This window comes from Pseudorca crassidens, chromosome 19, assembly GCF_039906515.1.
Source record: "Pseudorca crassidens isolate mPseCra1 chromosome 19, mPseCra1.hap1, whole genome shotgun sequence".
Classification (NCBI taxonomy): domain Eukaryota; kingdom Metazoa; phylum Chordata; class Mammalia; order Artiodactyla; family Delphinidae; genus Pseudorca; species Pseudorca crassidens.
This window is the reverse complement of record NC_090314.1, coordinates 50851882-50875685: the sequence shown is the minus strand read 5'-3', so window position 1 is coordinate 50875685 and position 23804 is coordinate 50851882. Positions and strand designations below refer to the sequence as shown.

At 40.9% G+C, this 23804-nt stretch overlaps 1 protein-coding gene across 12 annotated transcripts in view; it reads left to right on the top strand.

The window, feature by feature from the left end:
• The first annotated feature begins 511 nt into the window (after positions 1-511).
• BPTF (bromodomain PHD finger transcription factor) overlaps positions 512-23804 on the top strand; it is a 139619-nt gene continuing 116326 nt past the window's right edge. For all 12 annotated transcript variants that reach the window (XM_067715247.1, XM_067715245.1, XM_067715246.1 and 9 more), the window contains exon 1: positions 512-1142. In XM_067715247.1, the coding sequence (XP_067571348.1) occupies positions 527-1142 (616 nt within the window). In that variant the 5' untranslated portion in view covers positions 512-526. The remainder of the gene's footprint in view (positions 1143-23804) is intronic.

The window sequence follows — 23804 nt, the reverse complement described above, 5'->3', positions numbered from 1 at the left end:
CCCTCGTCTTGGAGCCGGGGAAGGGGAGATGCGGGCAGGAGGCTCTGTGAGTTCAGGCTCGGCAGCCGGCTCCTGAGGCCTTCGGCCCGGGGCACTTCGCGAGGGAGCGACCCTCTCCTCAGAGCCGCCAGCGGGTGCAGTCCAGCCACGCCGAGCGGAGGGGGCCCGGGGCTCCCCGCCCCCGACCCGGCGTTGCCGCGCTCCCTCTAGCGGCCGCCGTGCGGCCTCGCTCCGTCCCAGGCTCGTCGGCGGCGCAGCTCACGTGACCGCGCTCCGGGCCTGCGGCCGCTGTCGGTTCCCCCAGTCACCGAGCGAGAGGGAAGAAACAAGATGGCGGCTGAAGGCGATCCGGAGTGGGGCCCCAGCAATTCGGATTGAGCCTTCTCCCTCCACCCGCTTCCGCCGGCCGGGCCCCTCCCGCCCGGCCCCGCGGGCCTCCCCACCCGGCCCCGGCGCCCCCCACCGCCACCCCTCCGCCCGCCCCTCCCCCCTCCGCTTTCCCTTCTCCCCCCGCCTCGGCTCCGACATGAGGGGCCGGCGGGGCAGGCCGCCCAAGCAGCCCGCGGCTCCCGCTGCGGAGCGCTGCGCCCCGGCCCCGCCGCCGCCGCCGCCGCCGCCTACGTCCGGACCCATCGGGGGGCTCCGCTCGCGGCACCGCGGCAGCAGCCGGGGCAGGTGGGCCGCCGCCCAGGCTGAGGTGGCGCCCAAGACGCGGCTGAGCTCGCCCAGGGGGGGCAGCAGTAGCCGGAGGAAGCCGCCGCCGCCGCCGGCCCCCCCTAGCACCAGCGCCCCGGGCCGGGGGGGGCGAGGAGGCGGGGGCGGCAGGACGGGGGGCGGGGGCGGCGGCGGCCACCTGGCCCGGACCACCCCGGCCCGGAGGGCCGTCAACAAAGTGGTGTACGATGACCACGAGAGTGAGGAGGAAGAGGAGGAGGAGGACATGGTCTCCGAGGAGGAGGAGGAGGAGGAGGACGGCGAGGCTGAGGAGACCCAGGATTCCGAGGACGACGAGGAGGATGAGATGGAAGAGGACGACGATGACTCCGATTATCCGGAGGAGATGGAAGACGACGACGACGACGACGCCAGTTATTGCACGGAAAGCAGCTTCAGGAGCCATAGCACCTATAGCAGCACTCCAGGTACCCACCCAGCCCAGTTGCTGCAGACTCCTTCCCCACCTCCTCCCCCTTCTCCCCTCGCTCACTCCCTCTCTGGTCTCCCCCCACCCCCTCCTCCCCCCTCAGACAGAGGGGAAATGCGACGGCACATCAAGTGGCAAAAAACTAGATTTACTAGAGGAAAGAGGCGCATTGTTCAAAATGGAGATTGCATTGTTGCAGTTCGCAGGCCACACACTCGCGCTCTCTCTCCCTCTCCCCCCACCAACCCCCTCTTTTTCCTCTTAAAAATTTGTGCCAGTGCAGTGTCTCCACCGGGCAGGGTTGAAAGTTTGGCACACACACATCCATTGCATTCATTTTTCTCCCCTTGTTTTGGTTTGGTTTTTTGGAATGAAAGAAGCCTCTTGTTTTTGCAGACCTCTTTGCATTTCTAATGTGGTTTCTTTTAGATTTTTATTCTATATCTGTTCCTAAAAAGGGAATTCAGGATTTAGATAGATTGTGCCATGCAAACACACACAAAACATGCTTCTCTTCACACCCCGAGCTGTGTGGTTTTAAAAGTGTGTTAAGGAAATAGATCAGTTGGGTTAGTAGGGGAGCCTTATCTGGTCCTGTGTGTTTGTTTTTATTCTTGAGTGCTAATGGGCGCGTGCAACAGTTGCGGGTAAATGGCCGATTAAAAAGCAAAGCAGAAAAACCAAAGGAAACCAAAACAAATTTAGTATTTCATCTGATTCAAAATCATTTCGGTAAAATGCAAAATAAAATAAGAGACCTCAGGAACATGCGTCTTAACTAATTTGATGCCTTTGCCTGAGAAATGCAGTTTCCTGTCACCTGTTGCAGAGACGTATAGTTGATCATGCAGACGCAATTGCTGAAGATGAACTTTTGGACCAACTCCCAAGTCACACAGCAGAAGTATAGGGAGATTTATTGCAAAATGACTTTTTATTTTCATTCTGTTTCTGAGGATAATAGTCCTCCCTGATCTGTAATGAATTTCTCCATGGTGACTCCTCTCCTATTTTCTCAGAGTTCCTCTAGGCTGGTGCTGAGATACGTTTTGTTTATTTAAAAAACACACACATACACACACACAATGGCGGCTTTGTATTAAATACGTACTTGCGGCTTACTAAATTGTGAAAAAAACCGTAATTTATAGCGATAACCTACAAGACTTTTCCTTTATATTTTTGTTAATCTGGATTAACTAAATTAGAATCCAGTTTTCAGAGCATTTAAAAAGTAAAGTTCGTGAGAGAATAGGATCTTAACAAAGTGATAAAGGTGTGTCACTTGTTTTTAAAAGAGACTAGGATAGTAGAAGTGGTTAAATTTAAGTGTGTCTGTTTTTTTATAAATACCTAAATACTCATTGGAGGAGTATGAGTATTAAGTCAGATGTAAACCTGTTTAGATTGTCCTAACAGCACATGAAAAAGGTAATTTCTTTTGCCTGACAGAATATCTGCCTGTCTTTGGGGTCGGGTGTGGGGAGAGCTGGCAGGAGAATGAAGGGAATGAATCAAATGTCAAGTGATTGTGTCCCGTATGTAGAAGGGACTACACACCATTCTTCATTTCTTGCCAACTTAATTTTAGTACATCTTTTATAGTAATAGTTTTTACTTTAAGAAATCACATGTGGTCTTTTCTACCAAGAGCCCAGAATGGAAAGACCCGTGGAGAGTAAATTACACTATTGGAGGAAGTTTTCTCAGATGAGACAGAGCTAAGGTGTTTTGGCAGGGTGGTTCAGCTAACTTTAACTCCTCTTTGAAGGCCTAGAATATAATATTTAGGGTTGAGAGCCGTGTATATGCTGAGTTAAATTACAGTTTGTGGTTAGGTTTCCTTTTTTAAAAAGATGCTTATATCTTTATGTACTTCCATGACATTTCGTTTTTTCTGATGGCATTCGTAGTGCACCTTGTGTATGCTTGTCCTATCTTTATGTGAAATTATGGATTATATATGCTTATATTAATCTTACACCACCTGCATTTCCTAGTACAGCGTGTCTCACACAGCCGGTGCTCATCAGAGATTGGTTGGACAGATGATTGTTAGTAGGTGAGAACTTGTAATAGATGAAGTTGTGCTAATTCTACTGTGGGTGCCATAATTCCTAAATATTTTGGATTTGGGAAACTAAATATTGGTCTAATTAGATTTTGATACATTGACCAGGGAATGTTTTTAGCAGCAGAGTTAGTGTGTTTTGAGCTGCTGTTTCATATTGCTTGCCAGGCATTTTCCTTCCTTTATTGGATGTGGTGTTAACGTGTTAGATGTTTTACTTTTTGAAACATTATTTCTCAAGATTATGGTAGAAGAGATGATACATTTTGCGTTCTAAACTTTTAGAATACGTCTGCTTGCCTAGAACAATGCATGACAGTGAGTTGTTTAGGCTAAGCACCTGTTTCATTAGTTTTATTGTCTGTACTTCTAGGTAAATGTATGTGCTTTGGAAGGAAAAATGTATGTGCTTTGGAAGGAAAAATGTTCTAGATGGTTTGATATCCCCAAGCTCATAAATAAATATGTTTGGTGGATTTGAATCCAGCTGTATTGTCAGGGCTCAGAGAGGAATATACTTTATTGGTAATTTAGAGAAGATTATTAAGCTTTGTAAACTAGAATGTTGGCTTAAGTACTAAATATTCAATTCCTAGTATAAGAAATTACTCATTCATCTATTCATATGTTGAGTACTTTGTAGGTAATATACCTGTTGATGCGAAGACATTGGTTGATGTTACTAGCTTAATTTTCTAAAACCATATATTTAAAAATGTTTATTCACTGGAGGTGAAATGTTTTCCTTTTAATGGAGAGAAATTTTAAATGGGTACGTAAGGTACTCACATGACATATTATTATAGGTATAACAATTTGTTAATACAAAATTGAAATCATCTAGTTTTGCTTAAATTCAAGGCATTTGGTTGAATGAGGCTTTTATTTTTATTGTTAAAATTTAGAGTTATTTCAGCCTGTAGGTTTTATGACATAGTTTGCCAGTACATTAAGAAGGATTGTGTAGAAAATCTTTTGAATAGGCATTTGGTAAAGTTCTGACAGCACCTTGAAATCAAGCATTTTCTAATTCAAAAAAATTAAATTAGACTTTAAACAGAATAGTTCTTGCATTTAACTTGTGTGGAACATCTGAGAATACCTAGGTGGTATTTTGATTTTTGTTGTTGTTGTTGTTGTTTTGCGGTACGCGGGCCTCTCACTGGTGTGGCCTCTCCCGTTGCGGAGCACAGGCTCCGGACGCGCAGGCTCAGCGGCCATGGCTCACGGGCGCAGCCGCTCCGCGGCACGTGGGATCTTCCCAGACCGGGGCACGAACCCGCGTCCCCTGCATCGGCAGGCGGACTCTCAACCACTGCGCCACCAGGGAAGCCCCTAGGTGGTATTTTGAAATTTGGAGCTTCTGATGACTTCAGAAAGCAAAAGCGCTGGTGTTGCCCTGGGAGAGTTAGTGATTTATGTCCTCTAAGGCAGGGGTCCGGTACTGGTCCGCAGCCTGTTAGGAACCGGCCTGCACAGCAGGAGGTGAGCGCGAGGAGTGAAGCTTCATCCGCCGCTCCCCATCGCTCACATTACCGCCTGAACCATCACCCCTCCCCCCACCCCCGTGCATGGAAAAATTGTCTTCCATGAAGCCCTGGTGCCAAAAAGGTTGGGGACCTGTGCTCTAAGGATTATGACAGTGGAGATGGGTGGCGTAGGTGCCATGAATGAACTGTAGATTGATCTGAAGCAGAATTTGTTACCTGCTGGCAGTATTTATTCTCACTGGTGTCAACCAAGTATCTTTTCATTGTGCTTGGAATTCCTGATTGCTACAAGTGAGGTACGAAGTGCAGTGGAGATTTAAAGGAGGGCGAGATCATACCCTATTTGGGGGAGTTGGTGTGGGTATATGCTTCCTGGATGGACATGTGGCTAGTGAGGATGGACATGTGGCTACTGAGGATGGACAGAAGAAGGGAGGGAGCAGCATGAAGCAAGGCACTGATTCTAAGGTGCAGGCAGGCTTAAGTAACCTGCTTTAGCAAGAGCCTGAGTATGTGAATAGGAAATAAAAAAATAAAGCACCATTGTTGGGCAGTACTTAGAGAACCAGGCTATAGCATCTCCCTCATTTGTAGGATAACAATTGGGGTAGATCAGTGATCCTCAGTCATTTTTCACTCCTGGAACACCCAAGGGATTTGCTGTATTCCTATCAGCACCATGTGGGAGCATGAAACAAAACCAAATCAAATCGTGGATACTGTTAAATCACTGATGCAGCCAGTTCTTTCCCCCACAAATTGAGAGAATTAATGGAAGAGGTGATTTCTGAAGTCTCCTCCCCTCCCACCCTCCTGTCTATTTCCGGTCTATTTCATCTGTGGGTATTGGGGATCAATCAGAAGATCGGGAAACAAGCGGGATATGATTTCAGGGGGACATCAGGAAGTTTAGCATTACTTCTGTTCTGCAGGATGGATTGGAAGAGGACAGATAACTGGTGGGGATCTGGATGGGTTTTGTAGCCCTGGATGGGAAGATCAATTCAGGAGGTACTTCAGAATTCTCCAGCATCAGAAGTGTAGACAGAGGAATGCATCAGATATGCCTCTGTAAGAGTGGCAATGCTTTCAGTAGGTACAGGAATTTAAGATTATAAGGGAAATTAATGAGATCTGTTTTCAGGTATTGGTACCTGAAGAGGTTAAACATGAGAATTAAAAGAAAGAAAATGCGGGCCCCAAAGAGTTATTAAAAAGTTGGACAACATGACCTGTGGGTATTAGAGAGGTGTGTCTGAGGTATGCAATAATAGATGGTCTGTGTACAGCTCAGGCTCAGTACTCTTCTGGTGTATATTTGGAAGTGGAGCTGGGTATTGAAATGTGGGTGTGCAGCAGGAATGAGGATATTAAGGCCAGGAGCTCTGGTCTGTTCCGTTAGGTCTGCCTTTCCTCCCTCTTCAAGACCCCATGTCCTCCCTGTGACTGCAGATCCTTGGTGGGGGGGTGCCAGGGGTGAGAAGGTGGTGGTAGTGGTGGCAGACTGGTAGTCTGGGTGACACAGACAGGAGCAAATCCTAGTAGATGCCCTCTTTGCATTGGTTAGATTGCTCCCTCCCTGGTCCGTAGCCATGCTCTGGGGATCTCTTCCTAGAAGTCTTCCCAGAGTTCTGTTGCTCACCTTGGTCTCTTCTCTCTCTCTCTCTCTTTTTTCTTTTTGGCTGCACCGCTTGGCATGTGGGATCTTAGTTCCCCGACCAGAGATCGAACCCGCGCCCCCTGTAGTAGAAGCGCGGGGTCTTAATCACTGGACCGCCAGGGAAGTCCTCTCTTCTCTTTGAATGCCTCTTATAGCAGTTATAGCCTCATCTTCGTAATTTAGCACTAGTTTAGCACTGACCCTCATTATTCTAATTTTTTTCATGCTTTCAGTTCTTTAAAATGATAAGCTTCAGGAGACAGAACATTTCTTAAAAAAAAAACTTACAAAATGCACTTTAAAAGATAGACAGTAAAATGCAGATAGTATTAAAATGCATATAGCTAAATATAACGTTTTAATTGTTTGGTATACTGGTATGTATCAGATTATTCTGTATATTTTTCTAGATACTAAGTTACATTCCTCAAGTATTTTTTGATTGCTGGTTGATTTTTAAAAATAGTAACAGTAAGAGCTAACATTGGACATCTAAATTACTGAATTATTTTTGAGAAGTATTTAATAAAAATTACATTTAAAAAATACCAAAAAATTGGGAATTCCCTGGTGGTCCAGGGGTTAGGACTCTGAGCTCTCACTGACGAGGGCCCAGATTCAATACCTGGTTGGGGAACTAAGATCCCACAAGTTGGCGTGGCAAAAAAAAAATTTTTTTTAAATTATACACACACACACACACACACACACAGTTTTGCATTTTTAAAATAGCAGCTTTATTGAGATACAGTATACGTACCATAAAATTTACCCTTTAAAAAAAAGTGTATTATTCAATGGTTTTTAGTATATTCACGGAGTTGTGAATACATCATCCCTATCTAATTCCAGAACGTTTTTTATCACCCCAACAAGAAACCCATATCCATAGCAGTCACTCCCTGTTCTCTCCCTCCCCTGCTCCATCCCCTGGCAACCATTACTTCATTCTCTGTTGATTTGTCTCTTTTGGAACTTTCTTATGAAAGGAATCATACAATATGTGGCTCCTTTCACTTAGCATAATGTTTTCAAGGTTCATGGATCTTGGAGCATGTAACAGCACTATATTTAAATAATATTCCATTATATGGATATACCGCATTTTGCTCATCCATTCATCACTTCATGGATATTTGAATTGTTTCTACTTTTTGGCTGTTATGAATAATACTGCTGCTAACCTTCGTGTATAGGTTTTTGTCTGGACAAGATGTGTTTATTTCTCTTGGGTATATCCTAGGAGTGGAATAGCTGGATTATTACAAATACAATTTTAGTAGAATCTTTATAACCAGACTTATTTTGTTCATTACAGTAGTTTTAAAACAGTTCTCTTAGGATGAATGAGAGCTGGTTTGTAAATCTTCCAAAATATCTATGATTTTTGGATTGCTTTAGGTCAGCTTGGAGAATTTATACCAGGGTTTGTCAGAGAAGGAGCAGTGTAAGTGGAGTCGTTTTCCCACATAGTCAGTGTGAGGGCGTCTGGCAGGCTTCGGAGGCACCCACATATGTCAGCCCACCGCAAAATTTTAGGCTGTCATGATACGTGAGAGTCTCAGGATTTTAGATAAATCTTTTATGAATGTCAGGGATCTAGGGAGGTAGCATGTAGCACAGAGTTTTAAAGAGTGAAGGATCTGGAACCAGTCCTCATAGGTTTGAATCTGGGCTCTGTGATGATGGGCATTTTGCTCAGCTCTTTGTACCTCACTTTCCTCCTTTGTAAAATGGAGATATCATAGTACTGAATTCAGGATGTTGTGAGGGCTGAATGGGTTAATGCATGTGAAGTGCCTAGAACAGTGCCTGGCATATATATAGTAAAGATTCAATAAATAGTAGCTATTATTGTCTGTGGATTTGTTCCTGAACTGAAAGTGGATACTCTGTAGGGATATAGGGACCTTACAATGTAGTGAGGTAGTATTTTATTCTGTCAAAAGCTGTCAACTGACTCACAAGGTATAAAAATATTTTAAGGACCACATTAAATAAAAATATACCTGAAAATAGAGCTTTATTTTCCCCCCTTTAAAAGAATTACTAAATGTTTAATTTACCCATTCAAAACATTCAGTTTACCTAACATCTGATTTATTCTAGAACTATAATAAATAATACATTTACTTTAGTTATTTACAGGGGTCAGTTAAAGTAGAAATAGTGCTCTTGATAATTTCAGCTCTTTGGTAGTTCCTCTCCTCCATGCCATTTTCCTCTGCCTGTTCCTTAAACACCAGGTTTCCAGGTTTTCAAACCAGCCCCTGGCCCCCTCACTGTCTCCCTCCTTCCCCTGAGATCTCATTTATTCTCAAGTTGTTTTTAAAAATTGCAATGAAAAATTTAAAAATAGTGTAGATTTACTCCTTTGGGAAAATACATATAATATAAAGATGAAAATGAGAATCATCTGTAATCCCACCAACCAAAGATACTCACTAGACATGTTTCTGTGTGTGTGTGTGTGTGTATATGTGTATATATATATATATATATATATATATATATATAATTCCACTTACTGTAACCTGCTTTTATCTACACATTTTTTAAAAGTTATAACTAGGATGACACTGAACAAACTGTTTTTCCCTGATATACGGCAAGGTTTTCCCATATCACTGTATCTTTATCAGTCAATTATCCCTAATGATTAGTAATGCTGAGTATCTCTTCACGTGCTTATTTGCTGTCTGTGAAGAAAATCATTGGTGAAGTGTCTGTTGAAATATTTTGCCCGTTTAAAAAATATTTATTTATTTAGGCTGTGCTGGGTCTTACTTATGGCATACGGGATCTTTAGTGGCAGCATGTGGACTAATTAGTTGCAGCATGCATGCAGGATCTAGTTCCCTGACCAGGGATTGAACCCAGGCCCCCTGCATTGGGAGTGCAGTGTTATCCACTGGACCACCAGGGAACTCCCTTTGCCCAGTTTTTAATTGGGTGGTTTTCTTATTATTGAATTTGGAAAGTTCAGCTAACATAATAATTATTTATGATATATAATTTCCCAAAGCTCTTTTCTCTGTTCCTTTTTCAGAGCATTCTCTTCTTGGATGCAACATCCTGACTTATCTCTCTAAGGATATTTATTATAGTTTTTTTTTTTTGAAGATTTCTTCTGTTTCTTTTGTTTTCTCAGATTCCTTTCTTAGGTTTTAGTTTTTTCTCTTTGATATTGGAGACTTTTTTCAAGTGCCTCGTGATCCTCAACTGTTCATATTTAGGAGTGAAGCACTGGGTAGCACTTTGTGGGTGGCCATGGGTTGTCAGCTGGTGGGTTTCACTGCAGAGTAATTGGGCAGTGGAACCCCAGGTATCAATTTTTGTTTTTGTGAATTTTTGTTTTCTCTTTCACTCTTTTTTTTTTTTTCTCCTGTGAGTCTATTTGGTTTCTTAAGGGAAGATTTCGTAAATCTTTTTCCTGGGGCTGGGAGTAGGGGTCCGAGGGCACGTGACCAATATCCTGGGAAGCCAGATGAGGGAGGGTGACTAGGGCTCACACCTTGGAGTAGGCACACTTCACTGAATTTCTCTGTTACGAACCCTGAGCCAACTTTTTTTTTTTTTAAAGTGTGGTGTAATTGACATACAACATTATCTTAGTTGCAGGTGTACAGCATAATGGTTTGATATATATATACATTGCCGAATGATCACCACAGTAAGTCTAGTTAACACCTGTCAACATACATAGTTACAAAAACATGTTCTTTTTCTTGTGATGAGAACTTTTGAGATCTGCTCTCTTAGCAACTTTCACATATACAATATAGCACTCTTAACTATAGTTACCATGTTGTACAGTACATCCCCATAACTTATTTGTATTGATATTATAACTGGAAGTTTATAGCTTTTCACCCCCTTCACCCATTTTGCCCACCCCCTATCCCCTGCTTCTGGCAGCCATCAGTCTGTTCTCTGTATCTATGAGCTTGCTTGTTGGCTTGTTTTTTAGGTTCCATATATAAGTGAGATCATACGGTATTTGTCTTTTTCTGTCTGACTTATTTCACTTAGCATAATGCCCTAAGGGTCCATCCATGTTGTCACAAATGGCAGGATTTTCTTCTTTTTTATGGCTGAATCATATTCCATATATGTATATTGTGTGTGTGTGTGTGTGTGTGTATGTGTATACACCACATTTTTTTAATCCATTCATCCATCAATGGATACTTAGGTTGTTTCATGTCTTGGTTATTGTAAATAATGTTTCAGTGAACATGGCGGGTATAGATGTCTTTATTTTTTTTTGCGGTACGCGGGCCTCTCACTGTTGTGGCCTCTCCTGTTGCGGAGCACAGGCTCCGGACACGCAGGCTCAGCGGCCATGGCTCATGGGCCCAGCCGCTCCGTGGCATGTGGGATCTTCCCGGACCGGGGCACGAACCCGTGTCCCCTGCATCGGCAGGCGGACTCTCAACCACTGTGCCACCAGGGAAGCCCCTAGATGTCTTTTTGAGATAGTGATATCTTTTCCTTTGGATATATCCAGAAGTGGAATTGCTGGATCATATGGTAATTCTATTTTTCATTTTTTGAGGAACTTTCATACTGTTTTCCATAGTGGCTGCACCAATTTACATTCCTACCAGCAGTGCATAAGGGTTTCCTTTTTTCCACATCCTCGCCAACACTTGTTATTTCTTGTCTTTTTGATAATAGCCATAATAACAGGTGTGAGGTGATACCTCATTGTGGTTCTTTTCTCTTTGTTCTAGTATGTTTTTACCTTTTGTACTTCTTTGTTGTCAATTTACCAAGTGTTGAGAGGAAAAGGATATTAGCTCATGTTACATATTTATCATATATAAAGTGAAGTCTCATTAAGTATTTCTTTACAAAACGGTTAAAAAATAACTTATCTAATACTTATTCAGCGTGCAAGGTACTGTGTTAAAACCTTCACAGAGATCCAGTGATGGATAAGAAATGGTCCCTACTCTCAGGTCTTTATTCTTTCAAGAGGGAATAATAAAACAGTGCATAAGTATAAAATAATATAGGGCAGGCTGTGGTAAGTGCTGTAAGAAAAACAAATTAGGGAGAGAGATCATATTCTATATATTTGGGAGATCAGAAATGGTGTCAAGAACAAGGTTGAATTTGAGATATTTCTTGAAGATTGGGTAGGATTTCTCCAGGTGGAGATTGAACAGAACGAGAAAGGAGGAGGTGAAAGGTAACAGATGACAGGAAGGTGAACGTTCAGGGACTGCGTACTTGATGTCTGAGTGTGGAGGAGGCGAGACTGTAGAGAAGTGGAGATTATGTTTTGGTCCAATTTGAATAAATGCCAGTCTGAGGAATTTGAACTTAGTAGGCAGTGTGTAGTCATTGAATGTTTTAAAAGTGGCGTATGTCATGATAAAGCTGAGCTTTTTGGGAATTCCCTGCCGGTCCAGTGGTTAGGGCTCCACGCTTCCACTGCAGGGGGCATGGGTTCGATCCCTGGTCGGGGAACTAAGACCCGCATGTCATGTGGTGCCGCCAAAAAAAAAAAAAAAAGCTGAGCTTTTTGAAAAATAATCTGGCTTTGGTGTATAGGATTTATTGGAATAGGAGGGGGCTGGTATAATAACTTTTCATAGCTACATAAGATCCCATCCTAAGGCTTTACCAAGTAGTTAAGCTGTGCTGTACAGTCATTCCTTGGTATCTGCAGGCAGTTGGCGGCTGGACCACCCCCCCCCCCATGATACCTAAATCTGCTGGTGCTCGAGACTCTTATATAAAATGGTGTTGTACAGTTGGCCCTCGAAATCCTTGGATGCCAAACCTGTGGATATGGAGGGCCGACTGTTTACGTTTGCTGTGATTACCTGTAGTGACTAAACCTTTAGATAAATCTTGGTTCACATTCCTGGTTTTTTTTAAGGCTTTTACTATGTAATACTAATAATTATAAATATTATATAACATATATATTAGGTAATGTATAATATACATATTATACTAATACAATATGTGTCATTATATTATAAATATTATAAATATATTTCCACCAGCAGTGTATGAAAGTGCCCATTTCACCAGCACCACTTATTTATAAACCATCTTTGCATCCAGTGGGTTAAAAGCCCTCTTGTTTCTCTTGTTTGAATTTGCATTTTTTGACTAATAAAATTTAATGCTTTCATGACCTCTGACACCCAAATCTCTGTAGTCATGGTTTCCTTCCTGTGTTTTAACTAATGGATGAGTGAATACTTCTTGAACCCCTCCACTTAGAAGTCCTGTAGGCACATCCAGTTCAACATGTTCCAAATAGAATTCATGCTTTAGAGACTGCTCCTAACCTCCCATTTCCTTGTTCAGTGAATAATGGCACTGCCCACTGAATTGCCCAAGTCAGAAGTGAGGAAGTACCAGACTCCTCCCTGTGCCTCACCCTCCATGTGCAGGCTTGTCACCAGGTCCTGTGAAGTTTACATCTTACATATCTCTTAAATATATTTCAGCTCTCTTGTCCATCCATGCTAATGGTTACCTAAATCAGGCCTTCTTTATCCCTTACTTGGCTTCTTAAGGAAACAGCCTGCCTGCCCGCCTGGCCTCCTTTTGTCCATTCATCTCTCATATCCATCTTCCACGTACATACTGCTCTGCTCTGAGACAAATCTGACCATGTTATGCCCTTTCTTAAAAATCTGTGGGAAAATGATTATGTGCTTTAGTGTAGGTGGATAGTTCTGACCTGGCTTTTGCTTCCTCTACCAGCCTCATCTTCTGTTGCTTCATTTATTTGTTCACTTATTTTAAAAATACCTGTTGAGAACCTACTATGTTCCAGGCACTCTTTGGGATGCAGCCAGGAATAAAGCAGACATGGCCCCTGCCCTGAAACAGCAGGGAAGGTAGCCAGTGTAACAGTGAGAGAAGTGCTTCCAAAAGGGGCAAGTAAGAATGACTTCATGGGCGTGGGGCGGGGAGTGTCAGAAAAGGCCTCCCTGAAGAGGTGACAGGTGAGCTCCAAATGGAAGTAGCCGGCAGAGGGGAGGGGAAAGAGGATTCTAGGCCATAGGATCACCACATGCAATGGAGTGGAGGGAAAACCATGAAGGATGTCAAAGCCAGCAGTGCTGTGATCAGGTTGGTGTTTTTTTAAAAAAAGTCCCTCTGGCTATAGAATAGATAATGAATTGGAGTGGGATAAGAATTGATGAAGGGAATTAGGCTGTTGAAGTAGACCAGGTGACAGATTTTGTACCTTGGAGAGAAATATTCAAAAAATAATTTAGTATTTAGGATGTCACATCTTAGTGATAGATTGGTTAGTTGGGATGTGGTCAAGGTTGAATTGACTTCTAAATCTCCTTTATTTCTCTCTTTATTCACAACTTATTTCTCTTCACCTTGAATTTGATTGTCAAGTAATGCTGAATTCTTTGTAAAAGTTCCCCTCAAACCTCGTAGTGGGACTTCCCTGGTGGTGCAGTGGTTGAGAATCCACCTTCCAATGCAGGGGACACGGGTTCGATCCCTGGTCTGGGAAGATCCCACATGCCACGGAACAACTAAGCCCGTGTGCCACAACTACTGAGCCTGTGCTCTAGAGCCCGGGAGCCACAACTACTGAGCCCGCACACCACAACTACTGAAGCCCGCTCGCCTAGAGCCCTTGCTCCACAACAAGAGAAGCCACCGCAGTGAGAAGCCCACGCACCGCAACAAAGAGTAGCCCCCGCTCGCCGCAACTAGAGAAAGCCTGCGTGCGGCAATGAAGACCCAACACAGCCAAAAATAAATAAGTTTATTTAAAAAAAAAAAACACCTCATAGTTATTCACTGCTGTGATGACTAACTCCTGGTCACGCATCCATCACCTTCTCCAGCTTGTCTTCTCTGGTCACCATTCCCTTTTCCTTAGGTGAGACTAAGTTCCTTTACCTCTCCCTAACCCCCCAGGACCATGTGCATTTATATGTTTAGTTTCCAAATATTTCAAGGTGTTCTAGGTTTCTTTCTTTCTGTTACTGATTTCTAATTTAATTTCATTGTGTTCAGAAAGCATACTTTGTATGACTTTAATTCTGTAAAACATTTTTAGAGGTTTGTTTTGTGCCCCAAAATGTTGTCTGTCTAGGTGAACGTTCCAAGTGTACTTGGAAAGAAGGTGTATTCTGCTGCGGGTGGGTAGAGTGTTCCATAAGTGTCAGTTAGGTCAGGTTGGTTGCATTATGAACGTCTTCTGTATCCTTGCTGATTTTCTACCTGCTTGTTCTATTGATCACCAAGAGAGAATTGTTGAAGTCTACAAATATTGTCATGGATTTGCCTATTTCTCTTTGGAGTTCTGTTAGTCTTCATGTATTCTGAGGCTCTGTTATTAAGTACTAAACATTTAGGAAGGATTATTTGACCCCTTCATCATTATATCTTTATTTGTTAAGACATCGTACTGAAATGGACTCTAATTATCTGTCTGTCTACTTCACCCGAACCTGTCTTAGGGCAGGGAGACTCTTCATTCATCTCCCTCTCCTTCGTGCCGCTCAGTCTCTAGCATGCAGTAGGCAGCACAGGTAATTGTTGAACTGAGTGTATGAGTCAAAAAAAATTTCTCTAGATTCTTTTCACCCTTAGTTCTGCCCTGTCCAGTATGGCAGCCACTAGCCACGTGGGGCTATTTAAATTTAAATTGAGTAAAATTCAAACTTCAGTTCTTCATTGACACTAGCTACATTTCCAGTGCCCAGTAGCCATGTGTGATGTAGAACATTTGGGTCACTTCATATCATCACAGAAAGTTCTCTTGGGCTGACCGTGTTACTGTCGCCAGTCTGCTTCTGCTAAACTGTGAGAATTTACCTAGCATCCCTTTTCCTCTAGCCTTTTATTTGCTCTGAATCCTGCGCGGCCTGGGTAGCCCCAGCACTTGGCTGTGGTTCTTCTCTGTTAAGCCTGTCAGCCCAGCGTTATTTGTGGATGTGATGGTGTTGAATTTCTGCAGTGAGACTTGGGCTCATCTTTGCGACGATGGCATCATTTGTTGTTCTCTGGGGTAGGGGAAGAGGTAGTCAGCTGACCTTCAGTTTTAGAAAATCTGCCATGGTCCTGATAAAATTAAGCTAAGTCGTAGATGCAGGACAAAAGGGAAAGAATTAAAATTCAGAGACTTTTAGGTGAGAAATTTAGTTTGATAACTCAGGGAATTCCTGTATTGTAAAAGTTGGTATGTGAACTGAATTGTCACATACTGGTGTGTTGTTTCAGTTGTCTGAGTTCGATATAAAACCTCTTTCTCAGGAGTCTCTGGACAAATGATTTAATTACTTCAGTAGTTTTCAAGGAAAAGACATCACTTTTTGAGTGGAATTCTTTTGTTACTTAACCAATGTTAAATTGCAATTATGGAACCTCAGAAGATTTGCTAAGAAAGCTCATGCTTACACTCTTCTCTACTCATGGATGTGTTCTAGAATTCACACACTTGGGAGACTGCATGGCCAAGTGATTCATACTGAATGACAGTGTTCAGTAGGTGCAATTTCTACATTTTGCTGCTATGGCTTCCTGCTTGGTTTCAGGATGTTAACATTGCCTCCTTTGAGGTCTGTTTATAGTGTATTCTATTTATGGAACTTAAAAAGCATTTCAGAAACGCACATATTAATCTGTGTGGAATTTCTCTTCTTGTCCTTTTTCCTTCTAATGCTTGCATAGCTATATTGAGACTTGTCTGAGGAAATAGTCCAGCATTTAAAGTAGCTAATAAAATTTTAGCCCTTCCCATCAGCGCAGTTTTCCCTGTTTTTGTAGACATCAAAATTATTTCACACACTCTTTGCAGTCTTAGTAAATTACCCTTTTCTCCAACTTATGACCATAATCTGCTTTCACAATGTTATGCAAATAATTAAAAAATTAAAAAGTGATTTTACTGTAATTTCAGATACATATTTGAACTCTTTAGCTTGAATTGTCTGGGTGAAATGCCTCAAATTTCTGATTCTCTGTAAACTTGGAAGATTGCCTTTATCCAGATATATTATTATCCTTAATTGCCTAAACAGCTTGAGTTATAAAATCTCCCTGCATTTCAGGAGAAACCTAACAATGGGAGCTTGTTTATGGCAGGGGACACAAACTCAAATGCTACAGGGTCCAAGTAAATTAAAGATGTGAAGTGGCCTTTTTTTCCCTTTATTAATGCAAAACTGCATTTGCTGTTAAAGTTTATTTGCCTTGAAAAACTAACCCTATTGGAATTTTAGTCCCTTTTTGCTTTTACAGACAGTGCTGTTGTAAGTGTGCTAGAGATGTATCTTTAGTCACCCAGCCTGGTGTTTCTATAAGGTGGATTCCTAAAAGTAGGGTGGTTGGGTTACATTTCATAGGCTGAACCAGGTTATACTCTCATTACTATTGTTCTTAGACCTTCCCTAATCCGTGTTTATGTGGCTTTTAAATTGACTTTTTCTGGAACTTACCGAAGTTTACTCAGACCTTTAGCGGGTATTTTTGGATATAGACTAGGCCCAAAATCCTTTCCTCATCATTTATTGGTAAATACACTTATTTATAATATGAAAGCCTGAGGTTTAGCTCCTAAATTGGGAGGCAGATGTCTCTCTTCAGAGTTTTCTGGCCAAGTGGGAATGGAATTTTTTTTATTGCTTCTTAGCTTGAATTTGACCTTAGAGGCGTCATTCCTCTGTGGGGCTTATTAGTTTACTCACCTGTAAAGTGTAGATTGGACTAGATGATCTAATGCGCAAGGGATTGGCAGACTTTTCTCTTAAAGTGCTGTATAGTAAATATTTTAGTCTTTGTGGGCCACACTGTCTCTGCTGCAACTACTCAACTCTGCCACTGTAACATGATAGCAGCTGGAGACAATAAGTAGACAAATGAGTATGGCTGTGTTTGAATAAACCTTTATTTGTAAAAACAGTCTGTGGCTGGCCATAGTTTGCCAACCTCTTTCTGAGGTCTTGACATTCATTAATCTCTGATTTGGATAACTAGGTTAGGAAAAAAGCTTTGAATTTTTAAAATAACACTTTTTTTTTTTTTTTTTTTTGCGATACGCGGGCCTCTCACTGTTGCGGCCTCTCCAGTTGCGGAGCACAGGCTCCGGTCGCGCAGGCTCAGCGGCCATGGCTCACAGGCCCAGCCGCTCCACGGCATGTGGGATCCTCCCGGACCGGGGCACGAACCCGTGTCCCCTGCATTGGCAGGAAGACTCCCAACCACTGCGCCACCAGGGAAGCCCCTAAAATAACACTTTTGAAAGTCTAGTAAGAACTTCAAATTTTATTTTTGCTTTTTCTCTTTATCAGGAAAGAAATATAGAAAATTTAGAAAACTCAGAAGATAACATTAATATTTTGGTCACTCTCCTTTGATAACCAGCTTTGTGTGTATATTCATGAGGAGTACTTACATGTGTAGAAACGTACATATTTTTTTATAAAATTGGATAATGCATAATTGGTTTTATGAATCTTTTCCCTTATAGCATGAAATCTTACTGCATCGTTAAGTAATTTGTGTATGAAGATGTCTGCTGTCATGGAGCTTCTAGTGGAGAGCTCATGGATTTTAAAAATTAATTTTGTATTTAGCCACCTCTTCTCTTTTCTAATAGTTTCTAATAGCTTATTTTTTGATTGGGTTGGAATTTCTAGGAATAACATTTCATCAGCTTCAAACATGAAGCATATACATACATCTGCTTTTCTTATATTTATACCTCCTTTTTGTTTCTTTTCAAATTGCACTGTCTACCACCTCTAAAACAATGTTAAATACTAGTTGAAATGAGGAGCATCTTAGTGCACTTTCTAAATTTAATGGGACTGATGCTAATATTTCACTGTGAATTGTTATGCTGACCATTGACTTTTTTGTTTTGTTTTGTTTTTTGCTATCCTAATAAGCATAAAGGGATATTTCATTTTGGTTTGGAATTTAAGTGCTTTGTTGCCTATGTGATGTGCATGTATTTTCTCCTGGTCTGTGGCTTGTGTTTCACTCTCTTAACTGTCTAATCAATGAGCACATTTTGTCTCTCCATTAATTCAAGTCTTTGATCTCTTTCATCAGTGTTTTATTGTTTTTGGCCTACTGGTCTTTTTCATATTATTACATTTGTACCTAAGTATTTGATGATTTTTGGTGCTATTACAATTAGTACTTATTTTTTAAATTTGAATTTCCAGTTATTTATTGTTATAATAGAAATATAATTGATTTTTGTGTATTGATCTTTGTGAGCTTGTTAAACTCAACTGTTAGTCTAATAGATTTTTTTTTTTTTTGTAGATTTCTTGGGATTTTCTACATAGGTAATCATGTTGCCTGGCAAATAGAGATGATTTTATGTTTTCCTTTTCCAAGCTGGATTTTCTTTTTCTTATTGAAGTATAATTGATTTACAATATTGTGTTAGTTTCAGGTGTACAGCAGAGTGATTCAGTTTTATTTAATTCTTTTTTTCGATTCTTTTCCATTATATTTTATTATAAGATATTGAATATAGTTCCCTCTGCTATACAGTAAATCTTTGTTGTTTATCTGTTTTATGTAAAGGTAGTGTGTATCTGTTAATCCCATACTCCAAATTTATCCCTGTCCCCCCTTCCCCTTTGGTAACCATAAGTTTGTTTTCTATGTCTGTGAGTCTGTTTCTGTTTTGTAAATAAGTTCATTTTTACTATTTTTTTAGATTCCACATATAAATGATATCATATAATATTTGTCTTTCTCTGTCTGACTTAACTTCACTTAGTATGATTTCCTCTAGGTTCATCCATGTTGCTGCAAATGGCATTGTTTCATTGTGGTTTTATGGCTGAGTAATATTCCGTTGTGTATATATACCACATGTTCTTTATCCATTCCTCTGTTGATGGACACTTAGGTTGCTTCCACGTCTTGACTATCGTAAAAATTGGTTTCTAATTTAACTTCATATGTCAGAGAACATACTGGGTATGACTAAAAATGTTTAAAAAATGAAGTCATTTGAGATTTGTTTTATGACCCAAAGCATTGTCTGTTTAGGTGAATATTCCATGTGTACTAGGAAATAAGAGTCTGCTGCTGTTGGGTAGAGTGTTCCATAAATGTGATTAACTGTTGTTGATAGTGTTCTTAAAGTCTTCTATATCCTTGCGGATTTTCCATCTACTTGTTCTGTTGATTACTAAGAGAGGAGTGTTGAAATCTACAACTATTGTTATAGATTTGTTCTCTGTCTCCTTGCAGTACTGTATGTTTATGCCTTATATATTTTGTGGCTCTATTATTAGGTTCATAAACATTTATGGTTGTTGGTCTTTTGATTATTTGACCCCTTTATCATTATGAAATGACCTTCTTTACTCTGGTAATATTCTTTGCTTAAAATCTACTGTTTGATATTAATATAACCAGTTCAGCGTCTTTCTTTTTGAATAGTGTTAGCATGGTGTATCTTTTTCCACCCTTTTCCTTTTAGTTTGTACTATGTCATATATATATATATATATATATATATATATTTTTTTTTTTTTTTTTTTTGCTGTGCTGCATGGCATGCGGGATCTTACCCCATCCAGGGATCGAACCCGTGCCTCCTGCGGTGGGAGCGCAGAGTCTTAACCACTGGACCTCTATGGAAGTCCCTAGTATATATTTTAAAGGGGTTCCTTGTTTTGTTTTTTTAAAAAGCCAGTCTTCTGACAGTGAATTTAGGCTATTTACACTTAATATAATTTTTTTTTTTTTTCTTTTTTGGCCGTGCCTCACAGCTTGGTTTGCAGGGTCAGTTCCCTGACCAGTGATTGAATCCGTGCCCTTGGTAGTAAAGCATGGAGTCCTAACCACTGGACTGCCAGGAAATTCCCATCTTTTTTTTTTTTGGTTCCTCTGTTTCCCTTTCCTGCCTGCTTTTGGATTAGTTGAACATTGCCCTATTTTAATTTATTAGCTTTTTGGTTTATGTCTGTGCTATTTTTTTAGTGGTTCCTCTAGGAATTACAAAATACTTATCTACTTAAAGTTAGCATTTTATCCCTTTAAGTAAAATTTAAAAGTGTCACAACCATAGAGGTTCCCTTATCCTAGCCCTCTCCCCAATGCTATAAGTGTCGTATATATCTACAGTTGTCCCTCTGTATCTGTGGGGGATTGATTCCCAGGACCCTTGTGGATACCAAAGTCTCTGGATGTCAGATCCCTTGTATAAAGTGGCACTGTACAGTTGGCCCTCTGTATCAGACTCTACATACATTAAAGCTCCACTAGATGATGTTACAATATTTGCTCTCAACCACTGTACATATATATATATATTTTAACTGTACGTATTTTAAAGAGTTTAACTGTACGTATGCTTAAGAGTTGAAACAACCTTTTTTGTTTGTTTTTTTAATTTCTTGTTCTTCCTTTATTCCTGAAAGTCCAGTTTTCACTCTGGTATCATTTCTGTTTCTTTTACCATTTTTACCATTTGTTTTTTTGTTGTTCTTTCATAATTGAGATTTTATTGGCTGTTTTGAGGATCAGTACACAGACATTTCAATTTGTACAAATTCTTAACATACATACCAAAACTCTAAAAAATCATGTAGTTGTGATTCTTTTCTGAACAGTTATTCCAGTGACTTTCCAACTTAAAATGTGGAGGCAAATTTTCCTTGACAGGATATCAAGTACCAGTATCTTCAAATATTGATATGCTGTTACATCATTAAGTCTCACTAATTCACAATTTAATATCACATACACTACATACTAAAATTGTCGATCGTCTACAGCACATTAACAAAATTACTAGAAGAACTGGACTACCATGACCAAAGATGTTACAGAGTACACAAAATTCTGACCAGGAGAGCCAAGATCAAGGAGTGAGTGGTTTGCTTTAGGAAACTCTGTTAGTTTTCCTTCATCTGAAATGTTTTTATTTTGCCTGAATTGTGGAAGAGTATTTTTGAAGGATATAGAATGCTGGGTTGATATTTCTCTAAGCACTTTAAAGATGTCCCATTCTCTGCGGTTATTTGAATTATTGTTCTCTCATATGTAATGTTGTTTTTTCTCTTGCTGCTTTGTAGCTTTTTCTTTAGCTATATGTTCTGGAATTCCTTCTGTACTCTGGCTTGCGGGGGGGGGGGGGGGGGGGCCCTTTTCTTGATCTACTGGCTAGAAAGATGTGAGTTTCTTGTAGATTCTGTAGTTGGAGCCTCCCTTGAGGCAGGGGCCGGAAGAGGGGGAAAAAAGTAAAATAACAACAAAACAGGGGATTTCCCTCATGCTCTTCAGCACACAGGGGACCCTTTTCCTCAGTCCTCTGCCTGAAAGACAGGGCTTCTCTGAGTTTTTTCTGTTCATGCTTTTTGCCGTAGATTCACTGTGAGCTTGTTCTATTCCAGGAGAGAAAATAGGGAAACAGTCCTCTGCTTGTTGTTTGTTGTTGCCTCTTCTAGTTTCGACTCCCCTACCTGGTCCTTGTGCTTTTGCTTCCCCCCCTCCCCCCCATAATCCTTTGGTGGTTGCTTTTTCTGTATTTTGTCCAGAGTTTTCAGTTTAGTGGAGCCATTATCTCCAGTGAGCTTATTACTCCATCTTGGCTTGGCTTTGGACCACATTCTTCTTGTGAGCTGCATAGTGTTCCCTTGTGCGGAAGTACAATATTATAGTTTTTTGTTTTAGCCAGTTCCTTACTGGGTGGACATTTAGGTTATATACAGCTTTGGCACTGTTGCAAACAGTGCCAAAATGAATGTACATGTGAGTTATGTTATATGGTAAATTCTTAGAAAGGGGATTGCTAGATTAAAAGGTATGTATTATTCTGTAATTTTTCATAGATATTTACACATAGTATGCTTCTGGATTTTATTTGCTATTTTTAACTTTATTTTAATAACTATGATTGACCCATGATTTCTTTTGTGGAGAGGGTGGTACATGTCTTTTGTTATTAGGTTTTGGTGTCACTGTTATCCTGGTTTTTTTTTTTTTTTTTTTTTTATCTTTTTTTTATCCTGGTTTTTTTAAGAGGACTTTTAAAATCTTTTCTTCTTTTTCTGTCCTCTGGAATGTTTTGAAAACCATCCTGGCTGGGTGCTGTTTTAGGGGCAAGAGCTCGCTGACATCTTCTTCAGTTTCTCCCATAATTATTGGTTTGTTTTCTGTTCTTTGATTTAGTTTTGGTGTTTGGTAATTCTCTGACGGTCATCATTTCACCCAGGTTTTAGACTTTATTAGCATTCTTTTAATAGCTTCTGTACCTGTGGCAAGTTCCCCTTTATCATCACCAATTTTATTTATTGTGCTTGGTCCCACCTTTTCTTGATTAGGTTAGTTCTAGTTGTGCCCTGTAGATTGCCTGTCTGTCCTCTTTACTCACTCTTCTACCTCCTCTTTGTGGACATTTGAATTTGTGACCTGCGTTCATGTTAGCTATTTAGTCAGTCTACTAGAGCTGTTAAGATTAAAAAGAAGTGTCTTAAAGTCTCCTGCTACTATTCTGTTTCTGTCCAGTTCTTCTTGAATTTCTTATAGTTTTGCTTTATATTGTTTGATGCCAATTTATTTGGTTTATTAATTCATGCAGCAACTAATTCAGGAATCTGCTATGTACCAGGAAGTGTAATAAGTACTAGGCCTGAGAAGCCAAACAAAAATTGTCCTGGGCTTCCCTGGTGGCACAGTGGTTAAGAATCTGCCTGCCAATGCAAGGGACACAGGTTCGAGCCCTGGCCTGGGAAGATCCCATATGCTGCGGAGCAACTAAGCCCATGCGCTACAACTACTGAGCCTGAGCTCTAGAGCCCGCAAGCCAGAACTACTGAGCCCACGTGCCACAGCTACTGAAGCCTACGCCCCTAGAGCCCGTGCTCCGCAGCAAGAGAAGCCACAACAGTGATAAGCCCGTGCACCGCAACGAAGAGTTAGCCCTCGCTCACCGCAACTAGAGAAAGCCCACGCGCAGCAACGAAGACCCAACGCAGCCAATAAATTAAAAAAAAAAAAAAATTGTCCTGGCCTTTGTGGAAGTTGCAGTCTAGTGGAGGCATATGTTAATTGAATGAAACTGTAAGGCTTTTAAGTGTGATAAAATACTATGAGGGAAAAGAGCTGAATGAATGAGGAGCTGGCCACTTGACAGAGTGGGAGAGAGTATTCTAGGTAGAGAGAACAGCTGTGGGGAGGCAGCGAGCTTTGCATGATCCAGGAGGCCAGTGTGGCTGAAGCAGAAAGGAGAGGGGGAGGCTGAGTTTGGAGCAGTAGCCAGGGCGTACCTCACAGAGGGCCCTGTAGGTCTCAGGAAGGAGTTTGGATTTTAATCCAAGTATGGTGGGGACTCACTGAAAGGCTTAAAGTTGGGGACTGGCACAATCATATTTACTTTTTATTAAGTTGTTCATAACTGTTATATCTTCATTGTAGACTGCATCCTTTATCATTACAAAATCTTTGTTCCAT